Source organism: Podarcis raffonei, chromosome 8, assembly GCF_027172205.1.
Source record: "Podarcis raffonei isolate rPodRaf1 chromosome 8, rPodRaf1.pri, whole genome shotgun sequence".
In the NCBI taxonomy this organism is placed as follows: domain Eukaryota; kingdom Metazoa; phylum Chordata; class Lepidosauria; order Squamata; family Lacertidae; genus Podarcis; species Podarcis raffonei.
In genome coordinates, this window is record NC_070609.1 from 5,014,358 (window position 1) to 5,038,275 (window position 23,918).

General features: G+C 52.0%; 1 protein-coding gene across 1 annotated transcript; it reads left to right on the forward strand.

Moving 5' to 3' along the window:
* The first annotated feature begins 2,216 nt into the window (after positions 1–2,216).
* WDR87 (WD repeat domain 87) lies at positions 2,217–14,385 on the forward strand. The gene is made up of 6 exons (XM_053397706.1): positions 2,217–2,668; positions 3,859–4,026; positions 5,770–7,673; positions 9,777–10,599; positions 12,781–12,992; positions 13,822–14,385. The coding sequence occupies exons 1-6, from the start codon at positions 2,594–2,596 to the stop codon at positions 14,276–14,278; spliced, it is 3,639 nt and encodes a 1,212-aa protein (XP_053253681.1). The 5' UTR covers positions 2,217–2,593; the 3' UTR covers positions 14,279–14,385.
* The last annotated feature ends 9,533 nt before the right edge of the window (positions 14,386–23,918 follow it).

A 23,918-nucleotide genomic window follows, 5' to 3' on the forward strand; every position in this document is an offset into this window, starting at 1 on the left:
ACCCGGAAGCTGTATGCCGGCTCCCTCGGCCAATAAAGCGAGATGAGCGCCGCAACCCCAGAGTTGGCCAGAGTTGTTGTTTAGTCGTGTCCGACTCTTTGTGACCCCATGGACCAGAGCACGCCAGGCACTCCTGTCTTCCACTGCCTCCTGCAGTTTGGTCAAACTCATGCTGGTAGCTTCGAGAACACTGTCCAACCATCTCGTCCTCTGTCGTCCCCTTCTCCTTGTGCCCTCCATCTTTCCCAACAGGGTCTTTTCCAGGGAGTCTTTTCTTCTCATGAGGTGGCCAAAGTATTGGAGCCTCAGCTTCAGGATCTGTCCTTACCTTTACCTAAGGAAAAGTGGGACATTCCAGGATCAAATCAGAAACCAGGGCAGCTTCTGTAAATCCAGGGCTGTCCCTGGAAAATAGGGACACTTGGATGATCTGCCATAGGCCTGATCCACAAGGCTCTTCTTAGATTCTTATGTCTCTTGCCCACTGGTCAGAATGCTATGATGTCACACTCCTGTCTTCCCTTTGGGATTCCAAGGATCTAAACAGGTAATCCCTTTTCCTGCTTTGTGGGTTGGTCGCCATCCTCGTCTTAAGCTGCTCTGGTCAAGAATGGTGGCTTATCTGGGTCGCGCACCTTCTGAGCTTCCTTGTGACACTGTGCCCCACCCTACCCCTAGGGCCTGTCTAGGGCTACTAGTCATTGCCTGTGGCCACCTGTGGCAAAAGTGGCTGGCCCCAGCTGCACCCACAATGCTGTGGGGCTTGGAAAATGAAGCCATGCGAGTTTGGTTGGCTAGGCTGGTTCAAAGCCCGGAACCACGGAAGAAAGGCAGAGGTGGAAAGGAAACATGGCTCTGTCCCATGGAAGTCCAAGGAGGAAGCATTGATACTAATATGGCTTGCAGCCCCACAAACATATGGGAATTAGAATAGTCCAGAATGGTCCAGCCTCCCTTGGGACCCTCAGCCTTCTCTGGATGCACTTTACGTGGTCAGCTGCTCACTGGCAGGGAATGCAGGTCCTGAGTTGAACCCCTGGTGTGTGTGCTTCATTTTTTAAGTTCTACGGGTAGCAGGGCTGCCAAATAACTCTCCATCCCTTAAGTTTTCGGAGAGCTGCCTGCCAGTCAGAGAATACCTTTCTGGGCTAGATGACAGACTGGCCTGACCTGAGCAAGGGCTTACATATCCTATAACAGGGGTAGGCAAACTAAGGCCCGGGGGCCAGATCCGGCCCAATCTCCTTCTCAGTCCGGCCCACGGACGGTCCGGGAATCAGCGTGTTTTTACATGAGTAGAATGTGTCTTTTTATTTAAAAAGCATCTCTGGGTTATTTGTGGGGCATAGGAATTCGTTCATTTTTTTCTCTCTCTTCAAAATATAGTCCTGCCCACCACATGGTCTGAGGGACGGTGGACTGGCCCACGGCTGAAAAAGGTTGCTGACCCCTGTCCTATAACTTCTTTGGCAGCAGTTATTTGTGTCTAGTCAGGGTTAAGCTTCTACGATGCCATTTTGATTTTATTTATTTAATTAAGCTATTTCTATCTATACCGCTTAACTGCCAAAGTTTCTAAGCAGTAAAATATATAGATTAATTTTTAAGAAGAACATACAGTACAATGGATAAGAGCCATTGAAATTAATCATAAAAACAGAAAGTTGATTCAGCACTATATATTCGGTGCATTTAAAATGCATCTCAATCATCATCATCATCATTATTCATTAAATCTATATACTGACTTTTATTGGAGGATCATAGGGTGGTTTACAGTATAGAAACCACAAAAATTTAACATGAGGCAAACTAAGCAATACCCCTCCAGTTTAAAAGGCCATTGATTGTTTAACAGTCTGGTGCCTACAGGTGATGGGACACGGGTGGCGCTGTGGGTTAAACAACAGAGCCTAGGACTTGCTGATTAGAAGGTCGCGGTTCGAATCCCCGCGACGGGGTGAGCTCCCGTTGCTCGGTCCCTGCTCCTGCCAACCTAGCAGTTCGAAAGCACGTCAAAGCGCAAGTAGATAAATAGGTACCGCTCCGGCGGGAAGGTAAACGGCGTTTCCGTGCGCTTCTCTGGTTTGCCAGAGTCAAGCTGGCCACATGACCTGGAAGCTGTACACCGGCTCCCTTGGCCAATAACCGAGATGAGCGCTGCAACCCCAGAGTCTGTCACGACTGGACCTAATGGTCAGGGGTCCCTTTACCCTTTACCTTGCCTACAGGTGAGTCTCCCTGGGGAGAGCATCCCACAAACGAGAAGCTACTACAGAAAAGCCCCATTCTCATGTTGCCATCCTCAGAACCTCCCCTTTATGTTGCTTTCGTCACTTGTAAAATGTGGTGATCTCTCCATCATTCCTGACGCCTTAGGATGGAGCATACTCGGAGTCTGAATGTCTGAGCAGCAGGAGCTGGTCCCCTCTCCAAGGCTAATGGGGGCTGAACCTTGTGGGGCTGCCCCCGCCAAGAAACCCTAAACCATTCCCTTCCTCTCCAGATCAACGGTTGCCCAGGACTGTGGGGATTGATTCCTCCCTATTTCCAGGGATATTTTCTGCAGCAGCTGAGCTCCCACAGCACCACCATGGTGAAAGAACCGGTCCGCATCGTACCCTTGTGGAGGGAACTCCAAGGCCAGCTTTACCACAAGCTTCAGATGGTAATGCAGAACCACTGTCCTCTGATGAGAACAGGATTTTCTCCCAGTGATTTGGGGGCTGGAAGGGAGGGTGTGTGCATGCATGAAAGACAGACACAGAGATGGTCCCAGAAAGTAACTGGCTCAATCCTTGCTGTCCTTCTGTGTCAACTGGCTCAAGCCTTGCTGTGTCAATTCTGTGTCCAGGGCAGCTGTTTATCAGCTCCATCTGGTACGCAGGATGAGACCCTACCTGCCCGCAGACTGTCTCGCCAGAGTGGTGCATGCTCTGGTTATCTCCCGCTTGGACTTCTGCAATGTGCTCTATGTGGGGCTACCTTTGAAGGTGACCCGGAAACTACAACTAATCCAGAATGCGGCAGCTAGACTGGTGACTGGGAGCGGCCGCCGAGACCATATCACACCGGTCTTGAAAGACCTACATTGGCTCCCAGTACGTTTCCGAGCACAATTCAAAGTGTTGGTGCCAACCTTTAAAGCCCTAAACGGCCTCGGTCCAGTATACCTGAAGGAGCGTCTCCACCTCCATCGTTCTGCCCGGACATTGAGGTCCAGCGCCGAGGGCCTTCCGGCGGTTCCCTCGCTGCGAGAAGCCAAGCTACAGTGAACCAGGCAGAGGGCCTTCTCGGTAGTGGTGCCCGCCTTGTGGAACGCCCCCCCACCAGATGTCAAAGAGAAAAATAACTACCAAACTTTTAGAAGACATCTAAAGGCAGCCCTTTTTAGAGAGGCTTTTAATGTTTAATAGGTTATTGTATTTTAGTGTTTTGTTGGAAGCAGCCCAGAGTGGCTGGGGGGACCCAGCCAGATGGGCGGGGTATAAAAAAATAATAATTATTATTATTATTATTATTATTATTATTATTATTATTATTATTATTATTATTATTATTCTGCCAGCCAGATGAAGGCTGTTTTATTCCAGCTGTCCTTTGGGAACCGACTACTTTTTAATAAAAAGACTTTTATCTTAATAATACTGTGGGGGATATAGATAAGAAAACAGCAGCAGCAGCCAGTTCCTTCCTTCTGGCCTTCAGTCAACTGTCACTGAGCAGCAGCCTTGGCTGTGCCTGCAACACCAACGCTGAGATGGCATGAATGTGGACCATGTGCTGTGAGTGGTGCAGGCACATTCTGGTTCTGCTCTTCTCCTGCCAACACCCCTGTCTCTTCCCTCCTCTGGGCAGGGCGCGCAGGAGGTGACAGAAGGATCCAACATCATGCTGAGCGACAGGCCCACCATCATCTTCCGGAAGAGCAGCGCCCCCAACTTCATGCCGGTCATCTGCCACTATTCGGGGGAGGCAGGACACTACTTTGCATCCTTCAGCCGGAAGTCCTCCAAGAAGGGCAAGGTGAGCTGGGCCATGATTGGCCAGGGAGATGGGGAGAGAAATGGCCTCCAACCCCCAAACATGGTCAGGATTCTATCCATTATCTTCAAGGAACCTCCACCCTCAAATCCAGCAGCTCAAAAGAATGGAGAAGCTTCGTGTTGTTGTTGTTTAGTCGCGTTCGCCTCTTCGTGACCCCCTGGACCAGATCACGCCAGGCACTCCTGTCTTCCACTGCCTCCCGCAGTTTAGTCAAGCTCATGCTGGTAGCTTCGAGAAGACTGTCCCACCATGAGATCATCCTCTGTCGTCCCCTTCTCCTTGTGCCCTCCATCTTTCCCAAAATCAGGGTCTTTTCCAGGGAGTCTTCTCTTCTCATGAGGTGGCCAAAGTCTTGGAGCCTCAGCTTCAGGATCTGTCCTTCCAGTGAGCACTCAGGGCTGATTTCCTTCAGAATGGATCGGTTTGATCTTCTTGCAGTCCATGGGACTCTCAAGAGTCTCCTCCAGCACCATAATTCAAAAGCATCAATTCTTCGGCGATCAGCCTTCTTTATGGTCCAGCTCTCATTTCCATACATCAGTACTGGGAAAACCAGAGCTTTAACTATACGGACCTTTGTTGGCAAGGTGATGTCTCTGCTTTTTAAGATGCTGTCTAGGTTTGTCCGTGCTCTCCCTTAAATCATAGAATCGCAGAGTTGGAAGGGACCTCGAGGGAAATCTAGTTCAACCCCCTGCGGTGTGCAGGAATCTCAACTAAAGAACCCTGACAGGTGGCCAGCCAACCTCTGCTTAAATACCTCCGATGAAGGAGAGTCCACCACCTTCTGAGGAAGTCCATTCCATAAGGGGAGTCCTACAGGATCAGACCAAAGCTCTCCGTAGTCCTGTTTCCCATTTGTGTACAGTGGCCCCCTTCCCTGCTGTTGTTTCCCAACAACTGGTGTTCAGAGGCAGGCCACCCCTAATCCCGGAGGGAACCTAGTAGGCCGCCATGCCTTCTCCATGACTTTCCTCCCCTGCCGTGCAGGAGACAAGAAGCAGCCTTAAGAAATGATATTTTCTTACTGCCATGCTTGATCTAGATCCTAGTCTCCTCTTCCACAGCTGGGGCAATTTCCCAGGTCCCTTGAGCTCCCACTGCCCTTGCTTCAAGTCAGAGAGCCCCTCCTCTAAAGAGGAGGAGTCCCAATTCCCAGGCCTCCCCCCTGACGGGCGTCTCAACTCCTGAAAGGGGGTTATTGCCCTATGGGCCAGAGAGGGCAGCAGCAGAAACACCAGGCAGCTGGAGAGAACCTTGAACACCATGTCCCTCGTCTAGCACCACAGCTTTGTATTGGATTGTATGATCTTCTTCTTGTTGTTGTTGTTTAGTTGTTTAGTCGTGTCCAACTCTTCGTGACCCCCTGGACCAGAGAACGCCAGGCACTTCTGTCTTCCACTGCCTCCCGCAGTTTGGTCAAACTCATGCTGGTAGCTTCGGAAACACTATCCAACCATCTTTCCCAACATCAGGGTCTTTTCCAGGGAGTCTTCTCTTCTCATGAGGTGGCCAAAGTACTGTGAAGCTTCACAACCTGTCCTTCCAGTGAGCACTCAGGGCTGGAGAGGTTTGGTCTTCTTGCAGATTGTATGATCTATAAGCTAATTTGGAGATTGTTTGGGGTGTCTATGTCTTTAAATAGGTGGACCAAGATACTAACCCTACCCGCAGGGCACGGGACAGAGTCCATTGCCTCTGACTCTCAGACTTCTCCTGCAGGTTCGAGTCTGGGTGTACAACCCAGAGGACGAGACCCCCATGTCAGAGAAAGAGTACGCCATAGAGGAAGACCCAAAGGTCCTGTACATCTCCTATGTTTCCCACCTGCACCTCTTTGTGACCTACTGTGATGACATCCACCTGCGGCTTTTTGGTGACCACACTCAGGAATGCAAGATGCTCTCCGAGGTAAAATCGCCCTATTCGGTCACCAGCATGTGCTACAACCCTGAGACAGGTGAAGTGGTGACAGGTGCCATTGGCATTGTGGCCTTTTGGGGCTTTACCCCAGGGAAGGTTCCCTACCTTGCTGTGGCGCGGGAGGTGCAGATCTCAAGTGGCGAATTTGTGCACTACCTCAGCTTGGAGCAGGAGCGGAAAGTGCTGGTGGCCTTGTGCGAGAACATCATCCGCGTGTACGACTACCATACCAAGACCCAGACCCGGGCCTTCCAGGTGAGCCAAGGTGTGTCGCTCACTTGCTGCTCCTCCTACTGGCCTCAGAGCTTCCTCTTCACTGGGGACCTCGCTGGGGACATCAAGGTGTGGAACTTTGACAAAGGGACTCAATCCACCCAGTTCAAGGCCCACCAGAGCGCCATCACCACCATCACCACCCGGCACTCATTCCACACCATCATGACCACATCGCTGGACGGGTTGCTAAAGGAATGGAACCTGACCACCTGTGAGCTCCTCCGGCGGCTGGACATTGGGGAGCAGCTCTTCCAGATGCAGTTCCTCAACGAGCAGACCTTTTTCCTCTGCACCCTGTACACCTTCTCCATCCGCACCGTCCACAACTTCTGCCAGCTCTTCAGCAGAACCAAGTCCATCCTCACGAAGCTACTGCGGGTTCAGTGTGGACCAAACAAGGCTCGCATCCTGGCAGCCACAGAAGACGGGGTCATCCGATTCCTATCCCCCGTCACGGGGGAAATGCTGTTTGTCACCTGGCCCTTCCAAGTACTGGAAAAGGCCCTGGACTACGTTTATGACCCGGACAGAGAGGAGCTTCTGGTGACCATGGGCACAAACGACATCTACGTGCTGGACACCACCAAGAACCCTTGTCCAGTCAAGCACATCTTGCGTGTCACGGAGGGCCTGGATGACAGGGTGCTGTGCCTGGCCTACAGCCGGCTGGACCTGGAAGGCCGCACCTGCAGCTTCATCTTCAGCGGGTACAAGAGCGGAAAGGTGCGCACCATCACCCAGAACTTGTATCGGATGGGGAACCGCAAATTGCACGACGGCAAGGTAGTGGCCCTCAGCAGCATCTCAGCCTCAGGGAACCTGTCCTACCACTCGCGGGAGTCTTCCTACCTGTGCTCCTACGGCCAGGACCAGTACATCATCCTCTCCGATGTTCTCTTGAAGAAGGACAACTTCCTAGAGGTGTTACCTTTGGTGGTCATCCCAAGCTTCAACTGCCGCATCAACAACCTCCTGCTCATCCCCGGCTACATCTGCGCCCTGACAGAGCACAACCGGGTCCGGCTGTGGCGCCAGGCGTCCCTGGTCCCTGGCCAGAAGAACCGCTTCTGGAAGGAGACTGGCGCCCTGCACGCCACCACCATCACTTCCTTTGACTACTGCCACACCCTCAGCATGCTGGTGACCAGCGGCTCTGATGGCACCGTGCGCGTCTGGGACATCCTGGGGCAGATGCTGGTGGAGTTTGATACGAGCCTCAAATTCAGCCGAGTCTGCTTTGCCAACCAGCGGGGAGACCTGGTTGTGGGCTGCAACATGAATATCTACTTCATCCCATGCGTCTTGTACTTGCCCAGAGATCACCTCTACATGCTGATGTCCCGGTGTGTGAAGGACGACATGATTGAGCGCCCCTTGCCCTTTCTGCCTCACTTCCTCCTCACCTTCGACATAGTCTTTGTGCCTAAGTAAGTATGGGGAGAGGGACGCAGGTGGCGCTGTGGGTTAAACCACAAAGCCTAGGACTTGCCGATCAGAAGGTCGGTGGTTCGAATCCCCGCGACGGGGTGAGCTCCCATTGCTCGGTCCCAGCTCCTGCCAACCTAGCAGTTTTAAAGCACGTCAAAGTGCAAGTAGATAAATAGGTACCACTCCGGCGGGAAGGTAACCGGCATTTCCGTGCGCTGCTCTGGTTCACCAGAAGCATCTTAGTCATGCTGGCCACATGACCTGGAAGCTGTATGTCAGCTCCCTTGGCCAATAAAGCGAGATGAGCGCCGGAACCCCAGAATCACGACTGGACCTAATGGTCAGGGGTCCCTTTACCTTTAAGTATGGGGAGGGGAAGGGAGGCAGGCAGGCAGGGCGGGATCTGAATGTTGGAGAGGTGGGCAGAGAAGACACAGCTCCAAAAGGGTGAACCCCACCCCCAGTTTCCAATTCTGGTGATACAGGAAACTTGTTTCCCACCAATGGCCACTGACCTTTGCAATTCTCATGGGGTAGAAACAAAAGGGGGAACATACCTTGTCCAAATGGTTCTAGCACTCAGGGCCAGTAGCCAGTCTCCAGGTCCATGGACTGTTTATGAAGCCAAGGCTGCGGAGCAACAATGGTTAAAATTTTGGGCCCAAGAACTGCCTTCAAGGTTAGCCAATCCTCTGCATGAGGTCTGCATGGCATATGCGTGCGCGCGCGCGCGCACACACACACACACACACACACACGGGCTGGCCGACATATCGATATATTGTCCAAAGTTAGTTTGAAGTCAGTATTGTAATATCAGTTTCATAGTTTTTGACCTGGCAATATATTGAAAATCATGATGTGTGTTAGGGACAGGTGATATATTGTCCCAAACCAATTTCAAGTCCATATCATGATATTGGTTTCATAATTTTTGACCTGGCAATATACAATGGACCCTCGGGTAACGTAACTTTCGGGTTGCGAACGCGGCAAACCCAGAAGTGTATATTTCCGGGTTTCCCTGTGTGCGCATGCGCAAAACTGCTCTGCGCGCCACATGTGTGCACAGAAGCGCTCTATCGCACCACACGTTTGCGCAGAAGCGGTGCCTCTAGATGTGGACTTTTTGGGGTACATATGGACCCCTGGAACGAGTTAAGTGTGTATCCGGAGGGTCCACTGTATTGTGAATCATGGGTGTGTGTGTCATGTTCAAAAATGTGGGGAAAACCATGAAGCCAGTCAATGTCTCCATCCTTTTTTCAGACATTGTGATATACAGTACTATTTTTCTCTAGAAAAAGGGGTGTTAGAACTCACCATGAACGCCTCCCTCATTCTCTCAGAATGGCAATGGCAGCCCACCTAAGAGGTGCCGGAACTGAGTTCCAATGAGCTCCAGTTGGGGGAAAAGCCCTGGTGATATATCAGTATATCACAATGTTTAGTTGGCTATATATCACAAAGTTGAAAACCAGATACCGCCCAGCTCTAATGCAGACCACCAGTTCATTACGTTCTGCTGCCTGAGGCAAAAGACAAGAAGGCGCCCTTCCCCAAGGCACATACAGAAGCCAGTAGGACCGGCAGTGGAATCTTACTCCAATACTGGGCAAAGGACAATGAAGGCAGCAGGCTAGGGTAGGGGGCACAGGGCAGGCCGCAGGGCACTCACATCTCTGGCCATTCCCCCCATCCCACCGCATCTGCTGCCTCATTGTGGGCTGACCCTGCAGACCACACTCTGCAGACCCACCCCAACAATGCACCCACCACCCACTGGCTCCCTTGAGAGCCTTCCTGCCTGCCATCTTTATTTTAGCCAAGTGTCCCCTCATGTTCTCTTTAACAGCAGTGAATATTCAAACTCCCAGCCTGTCACTCTACTACTGTGCCCACCCCAGCCTAAGGCAGAGCTGGCATGCGTAGAAAATAATGGGATTTCTGGGCTACATTACTAGCAAGGAATCGTCGCTTCCGGGTACGCCCCCTACATTTAAAGCGCATGGCTTCCCGCAGAGAATCCCTTCCCTCCCTGCACAGAACTACAGTTCCCAGCCCCCTTAACAAACTAGACTTTGGGTGCTTTCCCTCCCCAGGTATCGCCAGGTAGGGAGGCTGGCCAAGAAGTACGAGCGGCTGGAGCCCATCTCCAACCCCAAAGAGGTGGTGATGGAGAACAACGTGGCCACCGTCTTGCATTTCATCGGCAAGGAGGCGAGTGCCCTCCCTGGGCCAGATTTCTACGGGGCAGCACCGTACATCAAGGAGGTGCAGTCAGAGTTCTTCGTGAAGTACCAGCTCCTCCCGCAGCAGGGTGCCAAGGCAACCCTGGAGAAGAAGACGCTTCCAGCCGAGCTTCCGCCAGCGCCACCGCCGTCCCGTGTGCTTCCACCGCTGGTCGAGCCCATCCCCGTCCTCAGCAGAATACCCTTCCAAGCCGGGCGCACGTGGCCTATCGCCCCCGACGGCTACGTCCCCAATTCGGTTATCCGGGCCCAGCTGTTCCCGAAGGGGACGCCCAAGGCCCTGCAGTGCAGCTTGGACCTGAGCAGGCAGCCCTTACCCAGGCGCAAGATGGTCAAGATCCTGCTGCCGGAGACGGACGAGCCCGAAGCCGTAGACAAAATCCGGAGGAAAAAGCCGCAGAGGCGGCGGCCCTCCGTGGCCTTCTCAGGGTTCATGCGCTCCCGGGACCTGCTGTCCGAGATCGTGTCGAAGCCCTGGCTGCGGCACAAGCCCAGTGACAACAGCTTGCCCTCCGTCACGAAGGCCATCCTGGACCTCATGGACGACGTGCCCTACTCCACGTACCTGATGTGCACAGCTGCCCTCGTCCAGCTGGCCGAGTCCTACCCGCTGCCAGACAAGGTCCAAGAAGATGCCTTCGAGCGACTCATCCAGGACACCACTCACAAGGAGGTCAGTGCAGTCCTTTGAAGGTCTTGGAGGGGGGAGAGGGAAGCACAGGGACATTCGCAATCCATACTTTTACTAGCTTCATAGAAGCATAGATTTATAGTGTTGGAAGGGACCCCACGGGCCATCTAGTCTGACCCCCTGCAATGCAGGAGTAATAGCTGCAGAACCCCTGGAGGGGACGACCCAACCTCTGCTTACAAACCTCCAAGGAAGGAGTCTGCCATCTTCCGTTGTCACAGAATCAGAGTTGGGAGGGACCCCACGGGTCATCTAGTCTGGCCCCGTGCAATGCAGGAATCACAGCTAAAGCTTGGAAGGGGATTTCCCTGGGATTTCTCCCCTTTCTCTGGCCAGGTCCTCTCCGTGCAGAATGGCAGCTGTGAGGGGCGGGTGATGGGTTACAGCTGGAGGCTGGGTGGAGACCTGGTTGGGGGGCAAGAGGAAAGCAGGGGGCTGAGGGAGGAGGAAAGAGCCGCCCAGAAGTGTGAGGCGTTTTAATGGTGGAGGAGCTGAAACCAAAGAACCGAGGTCTGTCAAGTTTTCTGGCTGAATCCAAAAAGAGCTATAGCCAAAGGTTCCCTCTCTGAATTCTCCTCATGAGGAGGGCACAGGCTGAGGGATCCCACCCCCTCCAACATTTCTACGAGGAAAATGGGGGCAGGTTGTTCCACTTCAAGAAGCTTCTTCCACGTTTGATCTCCCACACACACAGGCGTCCATGTGCACATCTACCGGAGCCGCTCACAGCATCTCCCCCTGACCTGCTTCACAGGGTTGTGAAGAAAAAAATGTGTGAGGGGGAAGGGATCCTGTATAGCCCCTTCCACAGATTAAGGGAAGGAAGCAACATTTTAGCTGTAAACTGCCTTGAGTCCCTTTCAGGGGGAAAGGCGGGGATAATAATAATAATAATAATAATAATAATAATAATAATAGAAGAAGCAGCAGCAGCTCTGAGAATGACCAGGAACATATCAGAGCATAAATCCTATTGAACTCAGTGGGAACGGAGTAAAAATTCTTAGGACTTCAGTGTAAGGCTGACGTGTCTGGACCCTTTTACCTAAGAGTAAGCTTCATTGACTACAGTGCGACTTACTTCTGAGTAAGACGGTATAAGCCTCCACTTACAATAAAGGGAAAAAACAATCCACGCATTTCCTCAAAAATGGCTGGCTGAGGAAGCGTCGCAATGAAAGACGCAATGAAAGTAGACTGGCGACCTTTTCCTTCAAAAGCATAGGCAGCGCACCTTCACCATTTCCTTCATTGGGTGCAGTGATCTTATTTCCAGCAGAAACAGGACTCTGTTTTTTGCAGCTCCAACATATACAGAGAGACCACTTTTATTTGTTCTCCAAGACATGGAGAGGAGGGGAAAGGGCAAAGCAGGACGTCCTGGGGTCAAATGAACCGCCCTGAGGCCTCTGGGTAGAAGGCGGTATATAAATTCAGTTTTTAAAAAATCAAAAATCAAAAAAACGGGATGCCTTCTGCAATTCCGGGACTGTCCCTGGAAAATCGGGGCACTTGTAGGATATGGGAGCCAGTGCAGCAGGGAGCCACCGGCTTTTCCCGCCTTTTTTGTTTCCACCTTTGTTCTTGCCCGCTTCGCCTCAGCCCCATGGCGGCCTCTGCTGCTTCCCGCTTCACCTTTCCCCAAGCGAGGCAGAGATGGCCAGTCGGGCATCATCGCCAGCAGCCCCACGGCTCCTCTTGCCCCTCATCCTGGCGCCTCACAGGGGCCCCTCTCAGTCCCTCTCCGTGCCCCCTTGGCACTTCACGAGGCACGAGGAACAGCCATTTTGTTTTATTTATGACATTTGCAGGCTGCCCTTCCTCCCAAGGGCCCCTGCCTCTGAGGTAAAAACAAAATGGAGTGCCTTGTCTTCTGAGGGAAAGGCTTCCCCCTCAGAGACTGAAGGCGGTGACTGTGTTGATTCATCTCTCGCCTTTTTTCCTAACAGAATTAAGGTTCTTTTTCCTCAGCCTCTGCTCCCTTTCAGGTCACAGCTTTGCTGGCCAGGCTGGAAAATCATGGCTTCCTAGCACTCAGGGTTTTGGTTTTATTCTTTGGTATTGTAACACGCTGCTCCAATCTCCATGAGATTGGTCCAGACCCAGGCGCTGGCCCCTGAGCTCATGTGTACGGGGATATGGACCCCTGTTCTTGCTCCGCAGGTGAGGATGAGGCTGGCAGCCTGGGAGGCCTTAGGGAAGATGGACCTGCTGAGTGAACAGGAAGTGGTTCCCCTGGCCCGAGCCCTGCTGGACGAGAACAAGAAAGTGCGTGACCTGGCCCGGTCGCTGCTGGACTCTGTGGCTGGCATCACGGACAAATTTGTCTTGAAGAAGGAGATGCAGCGGATGGCGGATTCCAGCCTGATAGACTTGTAAGTGTCTCCTTTGAGGCGTGAGTGGGGTATCCCTGACCCCCAAAGCAACACCCCCTGTGGCTCGGAGAAGCTTCCTGGGAGGGTCTCTTTTGCAGCTTCTGGCAAAGTTAGACTCAGCTGTTCCCTGCCCAATTGGGCTATGATGCTGCTCTGTGCTGTACCCAGGTGTAGGCTATGACTGAGGATGAGGAGCTTAAAGGTGGGCCTCACATATGACACACACTCAGCACAGTTGCACAGAGCTGTGTGTGTCCAATTGGCCAATAGCAGAAGCCCTGAAGTAGTTAAAACATCCCCTCAATGAGATGAACAGCAGGACTGAGATGTTTTGAAAGGGAACAAGATATTTTGCTTGGTAGTGTGGAGATTTACTAGAGGCTAGGGAAAGATCTGCCATAAGCCAAAGGCCTGGATCCCCCTCCCCCATTCCTCTGGGGCTCTCCTCTCAATTTTACCCCTCCTTCAGTTGTTTACTCTTTGCTCCAAGGGACGTGGGTGTCGCTGTGGTCTAAACCACTGAGCCTCTTGTCCATCAGAAGGCCTGCGGTTCGAATCTGCTCTACGGTGGTGAGCTCCCATTGCTCTGTCCCAGCTCCTGCCAACCTAGCAGTTCGAAAGCACACCAGTGCAAGTAGATAAATAGGTACCTCTGCGGTGGGAAGGTAAATGGCGTTTCTGTGCACTCTGGCACTCGTCACAAGCTGTCTGTTGTCAAATGCTGGCTCCCCCCGCCTGAAAAGTGAGATGAGCGCCGCACCCCGTAGTCACCTTTGACTGGACTTAACCATCCAGGGGTCTTTTACTTTTACTTCTTTGCTCCTTCCAGGTCTTCATTTGGTCGCGATCAAAGCGCCTTCCCTCGCAGAGTGCGGGCCGCTGGCATCATGGCAGAGACAGCGGATGAAGCTAAGGTCGCTCTGACAGAAGGAGCACAGAAGCTGATGACTCGGGTTGAGAACCAGCTAACAGCCAATCTGTTCTTGATGAACGAGATCCCACCCAAAGTAGTCCGCGACCGCCGCTCAACCATTTCCCGTCTTAGGTCACCATCCCGGGGAACATCTGTAGACTTTACCACCCCCGAAACCCTTCCCGTTGGACAGGCGCGGTGGCTGGGAATCTTTGGCAAGCCTGAGAGGAGAGCTGCTCCTGCTGCTGCCCCTTTTGCCCCTGAAAGAGGCAAGTACAAATCCCTGCCTAGAGAGGGCATCTTGAAGCGTTGTTGCTGGGAGGAGAGCCATTCCCAGGCTGGCCACCATCCTCTGGGGCTATCACCTGCTTAGGCTCCCTGGTAGGTCAGGCTGTCCTGACTTGGACTGGCAACCTGTGGTCAGTGTCCAATGAAGTGGGTTTGTCTCCCTTTTCACTTGCACAAGCAGCCTTGAATCCCATGGTAGAAAGTTGTGGAATGACTGACACTTCCACTTGCGCTGCACTTAAGAAGCACGAGTCCCCCTTGCCTCATTCCTTTCCAAGGAAACCTGCTCTTTAGTGAGAGATCAGAACCAATGTCACTCCAGGAAAACATCAAAACCGTTCGCATTAAATAGCAGTTTTCCTGCAGGGAAAGCAGAGGCACAAGAGGAAGTGTGTGTTGGAGGAACTGGACATGGAAGATGGGGTTCATTTCCCCCCATGAGCAAAAATCTCCCCATGTACGTGATAAGTCAACAGGTGCAAGGTCAGCCAAGCCAGTTGCTATGGCAATGGCCCAGTGTCATCTATGTAAGTGATTCAGGCATGTCAGCTCATTAGTCAGACAGTGAGTCTGTCTGTGAATCAAATTCTGCGCTACATCTTGAAGCTGGGGCAATGGGAGATACTTTATGCTTGTACAGTATATACGTATGGCGTTTCCGTGCGCTCTGGCTTCTGTCACGGTGTTCCGTTGCGCCAGAAGCGGTTTAGTCGTGCTGGCCACATGACCCAGAAAGCTGTCTGTGGACAAACCAGCTCCTTCAGCCTGAAAGCAAGATGAGCGCTGCAACCCTTTGACAGGGCCTTTGACCGTTGCCTTTGACTGGGCTTAACGGTCCAGGGGTCCTTTACTTTTTTTTACATCTGTGTCTTCAAAGCCTGCAAGCTGTATGTACCGTATTTTTCGCTCTATAGGATGCACTTTTCCCCCTCCAAAAATGAAGGGGAAATGTGTGTGCATCCTATGGAGCGAATGCAGGCTTTTGCTGAAGCCTGGAGAGCGAGAGGGGTCGGTGCGCACCGATCCCTCTCGCTCCCCGGGCTTCAGGCAGCTATCCGCAAGCCTTCGGAGCGCGGCGGGAGTTCCCACCGGGTTCTGAAGGCTTGCGGATAGCAGCCTGAAGCCTGGGGAGCACAGCGCCAACTCCCGCTGCGCTCCCCGGGCTTCAGGCAGCTATACGCGAACCTTCGGAGCGCGCCCCCAGCCCCGCAAGCTCCGGGAGCGGCGGCAAGGCTGCGCGCAACCTTGCCGCTGCTCCCAGACCTGTTCTGGGGGCTGGGGTCAGGGGAAGCTCGGGCTTCCCCCGCCCCAGCCACGCAGCTAAAAACGAAGCCAAGACAGCGAGTGGGATCCATCCCGACTGGAGAGGTTGTGTGTGGCTAAAGAGGAAGCCAAGACAGCCAGCGGGATGGATCCGGCTCGCTGTCTTGGCTTCTTTGCTCTTTCGGGCTGGGGGGGGAGAATAACCCCCCCTTTATTCCCCCCCCTAAAAACTAGGTGCGCCCTATGGTCCGGTGCGCCCTATGGAGCGAAAAATACGGTACATATCAATGTCCAGAACTGTATTACTGAAGCCTTATCTTCTGCAACAGTAAACCGTTTTGGACCTGAAGCCACCTCTGTGTGGTGAGTGGGATGGGGGACAACTTCTGCTACATAGGTACCTTCCCTCAGATTCCTGACATTATTCTGCCAATGTCTCTGGTTAATCTCACTCCTTTCCTTGTCCCTTCACAGCTGGTGGCGATAAGCTCCCCAGGATCCCTCAAGCACGAGGCAAGGGGCTCACTGTGCCAGTAGCGAGTGGAATAGGTCTGGAGGAGCGCAGCCCCAGCCTCAGCCCCACCCCCAGCATGGCCACCGCCAGCTCCAGCACCAGAAGCAGCAGCTTCAGCAGCACCAGCAGTGGCTCCACGTGGCGGGAGGTGCGGCTTGAAAGGCGGGAGCTCAGGGCAAAGGAGAAGGAGAAGGAGAAGGAGAAGGAGAAACGGCTCAGGCCCAAGGTCCTTCCCACCGTTCCCCACGAGGCCCCGAAGGTGCTCAAGGTGCGCAAGAAGGCCCAGCCCATCCTCTTGCAGCGGCGTGACACTCGCACCCAGCTCTACACTGAGATGCTGAAGCACCAGAGGGACAGGAAGGACTTGCAGGCAGCCGCCCTCCCAACATCGGAACTCAAGCCAGATACTGCTGTTCTGCCGCCTAAACCCAGCCAGGTGGGCGTCCCCACCCTGCCGCCAGTGCCCACCAAAGGCAGCCTCATTGACCCTAACCAGGAGTACAGCTCTGACAAGACCAAGTGGCGTGCCGACCTCCACAAGCTGTTGATGCTCCGCATCGGCCCCCACATAGAGGGCCGCACTGCGGCTGAGGACCTCCTGGCCTCGGCCCGGTATGCCCTGGCTGGCCGCACCATGTCCTGGGAAGACATTGTCAACATCAGCCAGTCCCTCCTCACTTCCCAGGAGAAGGCAGCCGTTGATGAAAAGGCGTGGACGGCATATGTGGAGCGTCTGCAAAAGCCCAGAGGAAGAGTGTCGTTGTCCCAGCCTTCCACGGAGAGCCTGGAGAAAGTGGTGGAAGTCACGAAGAAGCAAGAGGAGTTCAGCAGTTCGGAGACAGAGTTTGAGAGTGAGAGTGAGGAGGAATTCATTAGGGGGAAGGGAGTGAGAGAGCATGGAGAGGCCGGACGAAAGAAGCGAAAGAAGAGAGGCCGGACGGCTGGAGAACAGGAGGGGAAGTCAGCCTCCGACAAAGAAGTGGCAGGGAAAGTGGTGGCGAAGGCGGTTAAAGGGAAATCGTATGAGTCACTCCGGGGAAAGGAGCGGGAGGCGGCCAGGACGAGAGTGCGAGAGGCGATCAAGGAAAGAGACCGAGAGGCGGCCAGGGAAAGGGAGCTGGAGGCGGCCAAGGCAAGGGAGCACGAGGAGGCCAAGGCAAGGGAGCTGGAGGCAGAAGCCATGGCAAGGGAGCGAGAGGTGGCCAGGGCGAGAGAGAGGGAGCTGGCCCGCCGGAGGGAGCGGGAGCGGGAGGCAGCTGCAAGGAAACGGAAGAGATTGGGGAAGCTGGTTGACAAAGACAGAGAGGGCCTGGAGGGGCCAGAGCTGGCCAGGAGAGAAGCCCTGAAGCCCATCCTCAAGGAGTCGGAAAGGAAGCTGGTCGAGATGACCGAGAGCGCCCTGGCTGAGGTGAGGGGAAAGGCCAAAGAGAGGATGATGAAGGAGCTCAAGGAGAGAGCATTGACCGAAGCCAAGCACCTGGCCAAGGAAGATGTGAAGGCGAAGGCGCTGGGCGAAGCCAGGGACCTGGCCCTGGTCGAAGCCAAGGAGCAGGCGATGCTCAAGGCACGGAAGATGGCCATGGCGGAAGAATGGGAAAAGGTGATGGCCGAGGCACGCAGGAAGGCACAGGCAGAGCTGGAGGAGAGGGTGATGGCCGAAGCGATTAAGATAGCCCAGGCCGAGAATAAAGAGGGGGAGGAGGCCAAGGAAAGGATCCGGGAACTGCTCAGCTCAGTAGTGCTGGAAGTGGACGAGGCCAGGGTCCTGGAGCTGGCCAAGGAAATGGGCTTGGTAGTGGATGAGGAGAGGATACAGGAGCTGCTCAAGGAAATTGCCTTGGAGGTGGACGAGGCGAGAGTCCAGGAGCTGGCAGAGTTAAGGCGCGAAGAACTGGTGGAGGCCGTCGCTCAGAGGCTGGCTAAGGAAAAAATGTTGGGCCTATCTGAGTCGAAACTCAAGGAGCTCATTGAGGCCAAAGCCATGGAGATGGCCCAGGCAAGAGCGAGGGCCCTGGAGGGAGAGGGGGAAGAGGAGGAAGGAGTTGGAGAAATGGCTGAAGGAAGAGAGAAAATGGTGGCTAAAAGAAGAGTTATCCATTGGGGGGAGGAAGGGGAAGAGTGGGACTGGGAGTGGGAGGAGCTGGAGAAGAAGGAGGAAGGAGATGAAATGTGGGAAGACCTAGTAGAGAAGACCTTTGAGTTCCTCAATGATGAGGAGAGAGAGGCTCTGATAGCCCTATGGGAGGAAGAAGCGACTCCAAAGCTAGAAGACGACCAACTTGAGCTTTCAGAACATGCTCAACTGTTCTTGGACATCCTGACTCAGCCAGAGAAGCTGGAGTCCAGTGACGCCGCCACCTACAAGCGCCTCTTCCAAGTGGTGTCAATGCTTGAGGTTTCTTCGGGGGTGGAGGCTGAGGCCCTGGCAGGGGCTTTGCTGCAGAAAGCACAGCAGATCTTACAGAAAGGGGAGGAGATGAAGGGGCTCTTGAGCAAAGGGCACTCTGCTCTGCTGCAACAGCTCAAAGAAGCAGTGGAGGCCTACCAGATCTGGAGCACTGATTCTCAGGAGCTTACAGCCAAGATGGAGACCCTCCAGAAGACCGCCCTGACAGTGTTGCAGGCGAGGAACCTGAAGGTAAAGCTGCAGAAAGAGGCCAGGAAGAGATCCTTGTGGGAGAGCGTGAAGAAGGAGTGGACGGAGGAGAAAGGCAAATTTATTAAGAAGAGCTTCCTGAACAAGAGGCTGAAGGAAGCCATAAAGAAACTGAAGGCTGAGGAAGAAAAGGCTGAGCAAGGAAGAATAGAGCAGCTGCGAATGGAAAGGCGCCTCAAATTCAGATCCCGGCCCATTGTGCTAGGTGAGGTGGAGAAGGAGAAAGACATGGAGAGGCCAGAGGGGGAGAGGAAGGAGGCAGACGAGGAGGAGAAGCAGAAGAGAGGAGAGCTTGGTAGGAGCTCCAGCAAGATAACGTGGTCCCTGGCGGGGAAGGAGAAGGCCTGGAAGGCCATCATGCAGACGGAGGGGCTGCCCATGGCCACCGCCATTATCAGGCCAAAGAAGTACCGGCTTCCAAAGGACTCTCTGTACAGACGTGGCCAGCCAAAAGCGCGATTCCGTCGGCGGAGCCTCACCAGGGGTCCCCTTAAGCACGCCTTCCGCCTGTATGAAGACAAAGGGGTTGACTGGGAGAGGTTCATGAAACTCTACCAGTCCCTCATGGTCCTGAAGGAGCAGAAGGGGGGCATCGAGTCGTTGGCGTGGCAGGAGCAGACCACCAAGCTGCTAGACCTCTACGGCTTGACCAACCCGCTCATCCACGCCATGACGCAGCAGCTGCTGCTGGGAGACCGCAGAGAGCGCACATACGTCAAGGGCAGCGCCCTGAGGATGCGGAAGGCGCAAGCTGGTTTGGGGGTGAGGATACTCTACGAGATGATCCATCACTCGGTTCGGCTCCCCCCCAGGCTTCCCGCCTGGCATGGCATCATCCCGCTCAGCTATCAGAACAACGTGCACACCTTCAAGGTCCGGGGCATTACCCGCTATGGCACCCTGTCCCTCAAGTGGAAGACCACCGTTGCCAGGGGAAAGGCCTCCAAGCTACGCTTATACATCCACTCAGGCTCCCAGAGCAAATAGCTCCCCTTGTTTGTTTTGTTTTTTAACCCAGAGAGAAATATATAGATTTGTGTGTGTGTGATATTCTTTTCTACTGAATCTTTTCGAGAGTCGCATCAGACATCCCTCAGCGAGCTGCATTGAAAGGGAGTCGCAAGGTGTTTCCAGGGCAGAGAATGATCCTTGAAGTGCCCAGTGGAATAAACATGACGTAGATGCTGTCCGCAGTTGCCGTTTTGAGTTTTTACCATTAGAGAAGGCGCCTAATTAAACTGTGGAGCAGGAAGCAATGATGGTCACCAACCTAAGTAAAGGTAAAGGGACTCCTGACCATTAGGTCCAGTCGTGGCCGACTCTGGGGTTGCGGCGCTCATCTCGCTTTACTGGCCGAGGGAGCCGGCGTACAGCTTCCAGGTCATGTGGCCAGCAGGACTAAGCCGCTTCTGGCGAACCAGAGCAGCGCACGGAAACGCCGTTTACCTTCCCGCCAGAGCGGTACCTATTTATCTACTTGCACTTTGAGGTGCTTTCGAACTGCTAGGTTGGCAGGAGCAGGGACTGAGCAATGGGAGCTCACCCCGTCGCGGGGATTCAAACCGCGACCTTCTGATCGGCAAGTCCAAGAGGCTCTGTGGTTTAACCCACAGCGCCACCCGCGTCCCAATATCACCTAGACAGCTTCAGTTGGGCAACATGAAGGGGAATAAAGCTATTGCTGGCTACTAGCCACAATCATAGAATCGTAGAGTTGGAAGGGACCCCGAAGGTCCTCTAGTCCAACCCCCTGCAATGCAGGAATCTCAACTAAAGCATCCTTGACAGATGGCCTTGACAGCTGGCATGCAACTGTTCATCCACTGTGAGAACAGGATGCTGGACTAGGTGGGCCCCCTTTGGCCTGATCCAGCGGCAGGGCTCTCATTGTGTACTCATGAGGAGGAGACCTCATGGAAGCTCTTACGTTCAGAAGCATTTGGGCATTTCCGTGCGCTGCTCTGGTTCACCAGAAGTGGCTTAGTCCTGCTGGCCACATGACGCGGAAGCTGTACGCCGGCTCCCTTGGCCAATAAAGCGAGATGGGCACCGCAACCCCAGAGTCGGTCACGACTGGACCTAATGGTTAGGGGTCCCTTTACCTGGATGGCTTTAGTCAAGGTTCCTGCATTGGGGGGGTTGGACTAGATGACCCTTCTTTCCATCTCTGTGATTCTATTATTCTTGGGCCCCCTCAGTTAGCTGTTGCCCTTGCAACCTGGTTCCTTCTTTTGGGATGCAGACAAGGACACTCAAGTCGCCAGCTAAAGTCACTGCCTTACATAGAGCCTTCCCTGATCTGTGCAACAATAGAATCTTCTGTTAGAGTCCAACCCTCACAGAGTACAGGGTCCCAAGAACTGGAAGGGGCTCCGGGCATCATCCAGGCTGACCCCACAAACCCACAGCAAGAATAAAAATCTCTAGGCAGCCCCTACCCTGCCAGGCAGGACAGAAGCAAGAGACGCCCACAGAAGACAAGGAAAAATCAAGCCCTCTAGGTTAGCTCAGAGAGGGCAACAGGCAGCAGCAAAGCCCTGAATTCCTGCTCTTGCTAACTCATGTCTTATGACGTATCTTTGTGTGTGCGTGTGGAGGAACGCAATTTTTTTTTAGTCCTTGGCATTTAAAAGTGCCAGCTGTCTGCAGGAAGTCACTGGAACAGAAGCTTCTGCATCCCACTGAGTCTTGGGCTCGGAGGGTGTCTGAGGGAGCAATTGAAGGAGACTTGGGCTTTTGATGCAACCTAAGAGGAGATGATAGATAGATAGATGATAGATAGATAGATAGATAGATAGATAGATAGATAGATAGATAGATGATAGATGATAGATAGATAGATAGATAGATAGATAGATAGATAGATAGATAGACAGATAGATAGATAGATAGATAGATACAGACGTGCAGGATGCCCCTCCCCCTGGAAATCCACTCTTTTTGAGCAACACCCCCCCCAAAAAAAAATATTTGGGACAATGGACTGTATTTGCATTGGAAATGACATGTTCGGGGATATTTAAAAAGTTGAACTATCTAAAAAATAGAATCATCACTTGCCACATCATCATCATCCCCATCATCATTATACCGCCCTTCATCCGATGATCACAGCGCAGTTTCTAACAACACAAAAATGCATACCACAGTAACACTCCCCCCTCCCGCCCACAGTTTAAAAGATGCTTTAATTAAAAGACTCCTGCTTCTTGGGAGAAAAGCAATGACAAACCTAGACAGCATCTTAAAAAGCAGAGACATCACCTTGCCAACAAAGGTCTGTATAGTTAAAGCTATGGTTTTCCCAGTAGTGATGTATGGAAGTGAGAGCTGGACCATAAAGAAGGCTGATCACCAAAAAATGGATGCTTTTGAATTCTGTTTTTTTTAATAAAATTTTTATTGGTTTTTCAACATATAATATAAAACAATACAAAAGACAAACACAAACAAACAAACATATGAACATGTATAATTTCATAAATTTTTTCATGTACCCAATTTCAGCGACTTCCCCATGCCTCCCTTTTCTGCATCCCTGTTTTGAACTTTTTTTCAGCAACCCCTGGTCCCAATTACTTATTAGTTCCTTTCTGTTACCTCTTTCTTTCCTATCCAATCATTTATCGCTGCAAATCTGTTATGCTTTACCCATGACATTTTAACACTCAATAATTTTACAAGAATTTTTAAGATAGAGTTTAAATTTCTTCCAATCTTCTTCCGCCGTCTCTTTCCCTTGGTCACGGATTCTGCTCGTCATCTCTGCTAGTCCCATATACTCAATCACCTTCGTCTGCCACTCTTCCAGTGTGGGTAGTTCTTGTGTCTTCCAATACTTTGCTAGTAGAACTCTTGCTGCTGTTGTAGCATACATAAAAAACATCCTATCTTTCTTTGACACCAATTGGCCTACCATGCCCAGGAGAAAAGCCTCTGGTTTTTTGTGAAAGGTACACTTAAGCACCTTCTTAATTTCATTATATATCATTTCCCAGAAGGCCTTAATCCTTGGGCACGTCCACCAAAGGTGATAGAAAGTACCTTCAGTTTCATTACATTTCCAACATTTATTATTGGGCAGATGATAAATTTTTGCAAGCTTGACTGGGGTCATGTACCACCTATAGATCATTTTCATAATATTCTCTCTTAAGGCATTACATGCCGTAAATTTTATACCGGTGGTCCATAACTGTTCCCAGTCAGCAAACATAATGTCATGACCAATGTCCTGTGCCCATTTAATCATAGCTGATTTAACCATTTCATCCTGTGTATTCCATTTCAGCAGCAAGTTATACATTCTAGACAGGTTCTTCGTATTGGGTTCTAACAATTCTGTTTCTAACTTTGACTTCTCCACCTGGAAGCCGATTTTCCTGTCCTGTTTGAAGACTTCATTTATCTGGTAATAATGTAGCCAATCTCTTACTTTAAACTTCACTTTCTCATAACTCTGTAGTTTCACATTTCCACCTTCTTGTTCTACAATTTCCCAATATTTTGGCCACTTAGATTCCATATTAAGTTTTTTAACTTCCTTAGCCTCCATTGGTGACAGCCACCTGGGGGTTTTATTTTCCAACAAATCTTTATAACGAATCCAAACATTATATAATGCTTTCCTAACAATATGGTTTTTAAAGCTTTTATGAATTTTTACCTTGTCATACCATATATATGCATGCCAACCAAATCTATTATTGAACCCTTCTAGGTCCAAAATGTCTGTGTTCTCAAGAAGTAGCCAGTCTTTCAGCCAGCAAAAAGCTGCTGCTTCATAGTAAAGTTTTAAGTCCGGCAGGGCAAACCCCCCTCTTTCTTTTGCATCAGTTAATATCTTAAATTTTATTCTGGGCTTTTTGCCCTGCCAGACAAATCTCGATATATCTTTCTGCCACTTCTTGAAACAGTCCATTCTGTCCACAATCTGCAATGTTTGAAACAAAAACAACATTCTTGGCAAAACATTCATCTTGATGACAGCAATTCTGCCTAACAAGGAAAGTCTCAAATTTGACCATATTTCCAAATCTTTCGGATGCTTTTGAATTCTGGTGCTGGAGGAGACTCTTGAGAGTCCCATGGACTGCGAGAAGGTAAAACCTATCCATTCTGAAGGAAATCAGCCCTGAGTGCTCACTGGAAGGACAGATTCTGAAGCTGAGACTCCAATACTTTGGCTACCTCATGAGAAGAGAAGACTCCCTGGAAAAGACCCTGATGTTGGGAAAGATGGAGGGCAAAAGGAGAAGGGGACAACAGAGGACGAGATGGTTGGACAGTGTT

Excerpts from the sequence above, each read along its gene's own strand:
- WDR87 (XM_053397706.1), top strand. The coding sequence starts at position 2,594 with ATGGTGAAAGAACCGGTCCGCATCGTACCCTTGTGGAGGGAACTCCAA. Across the intron at positions 4,027-5,769 it reads AGTCCTCCAAGAAGGGCAAG|GTTCGAGTCTGGGTGTACAA; the intron begins GTGAGCTGGGCC and ends CTTCTCCTGCAG. Across the intron at positions 7,674-9,776 it reads GACATAGTCTTTGTGCCTAA|GTATCGCCAGGTAGGGAGGC; the intron begins GTAAGTATGGGG and ends TTCCCTCCCCAG.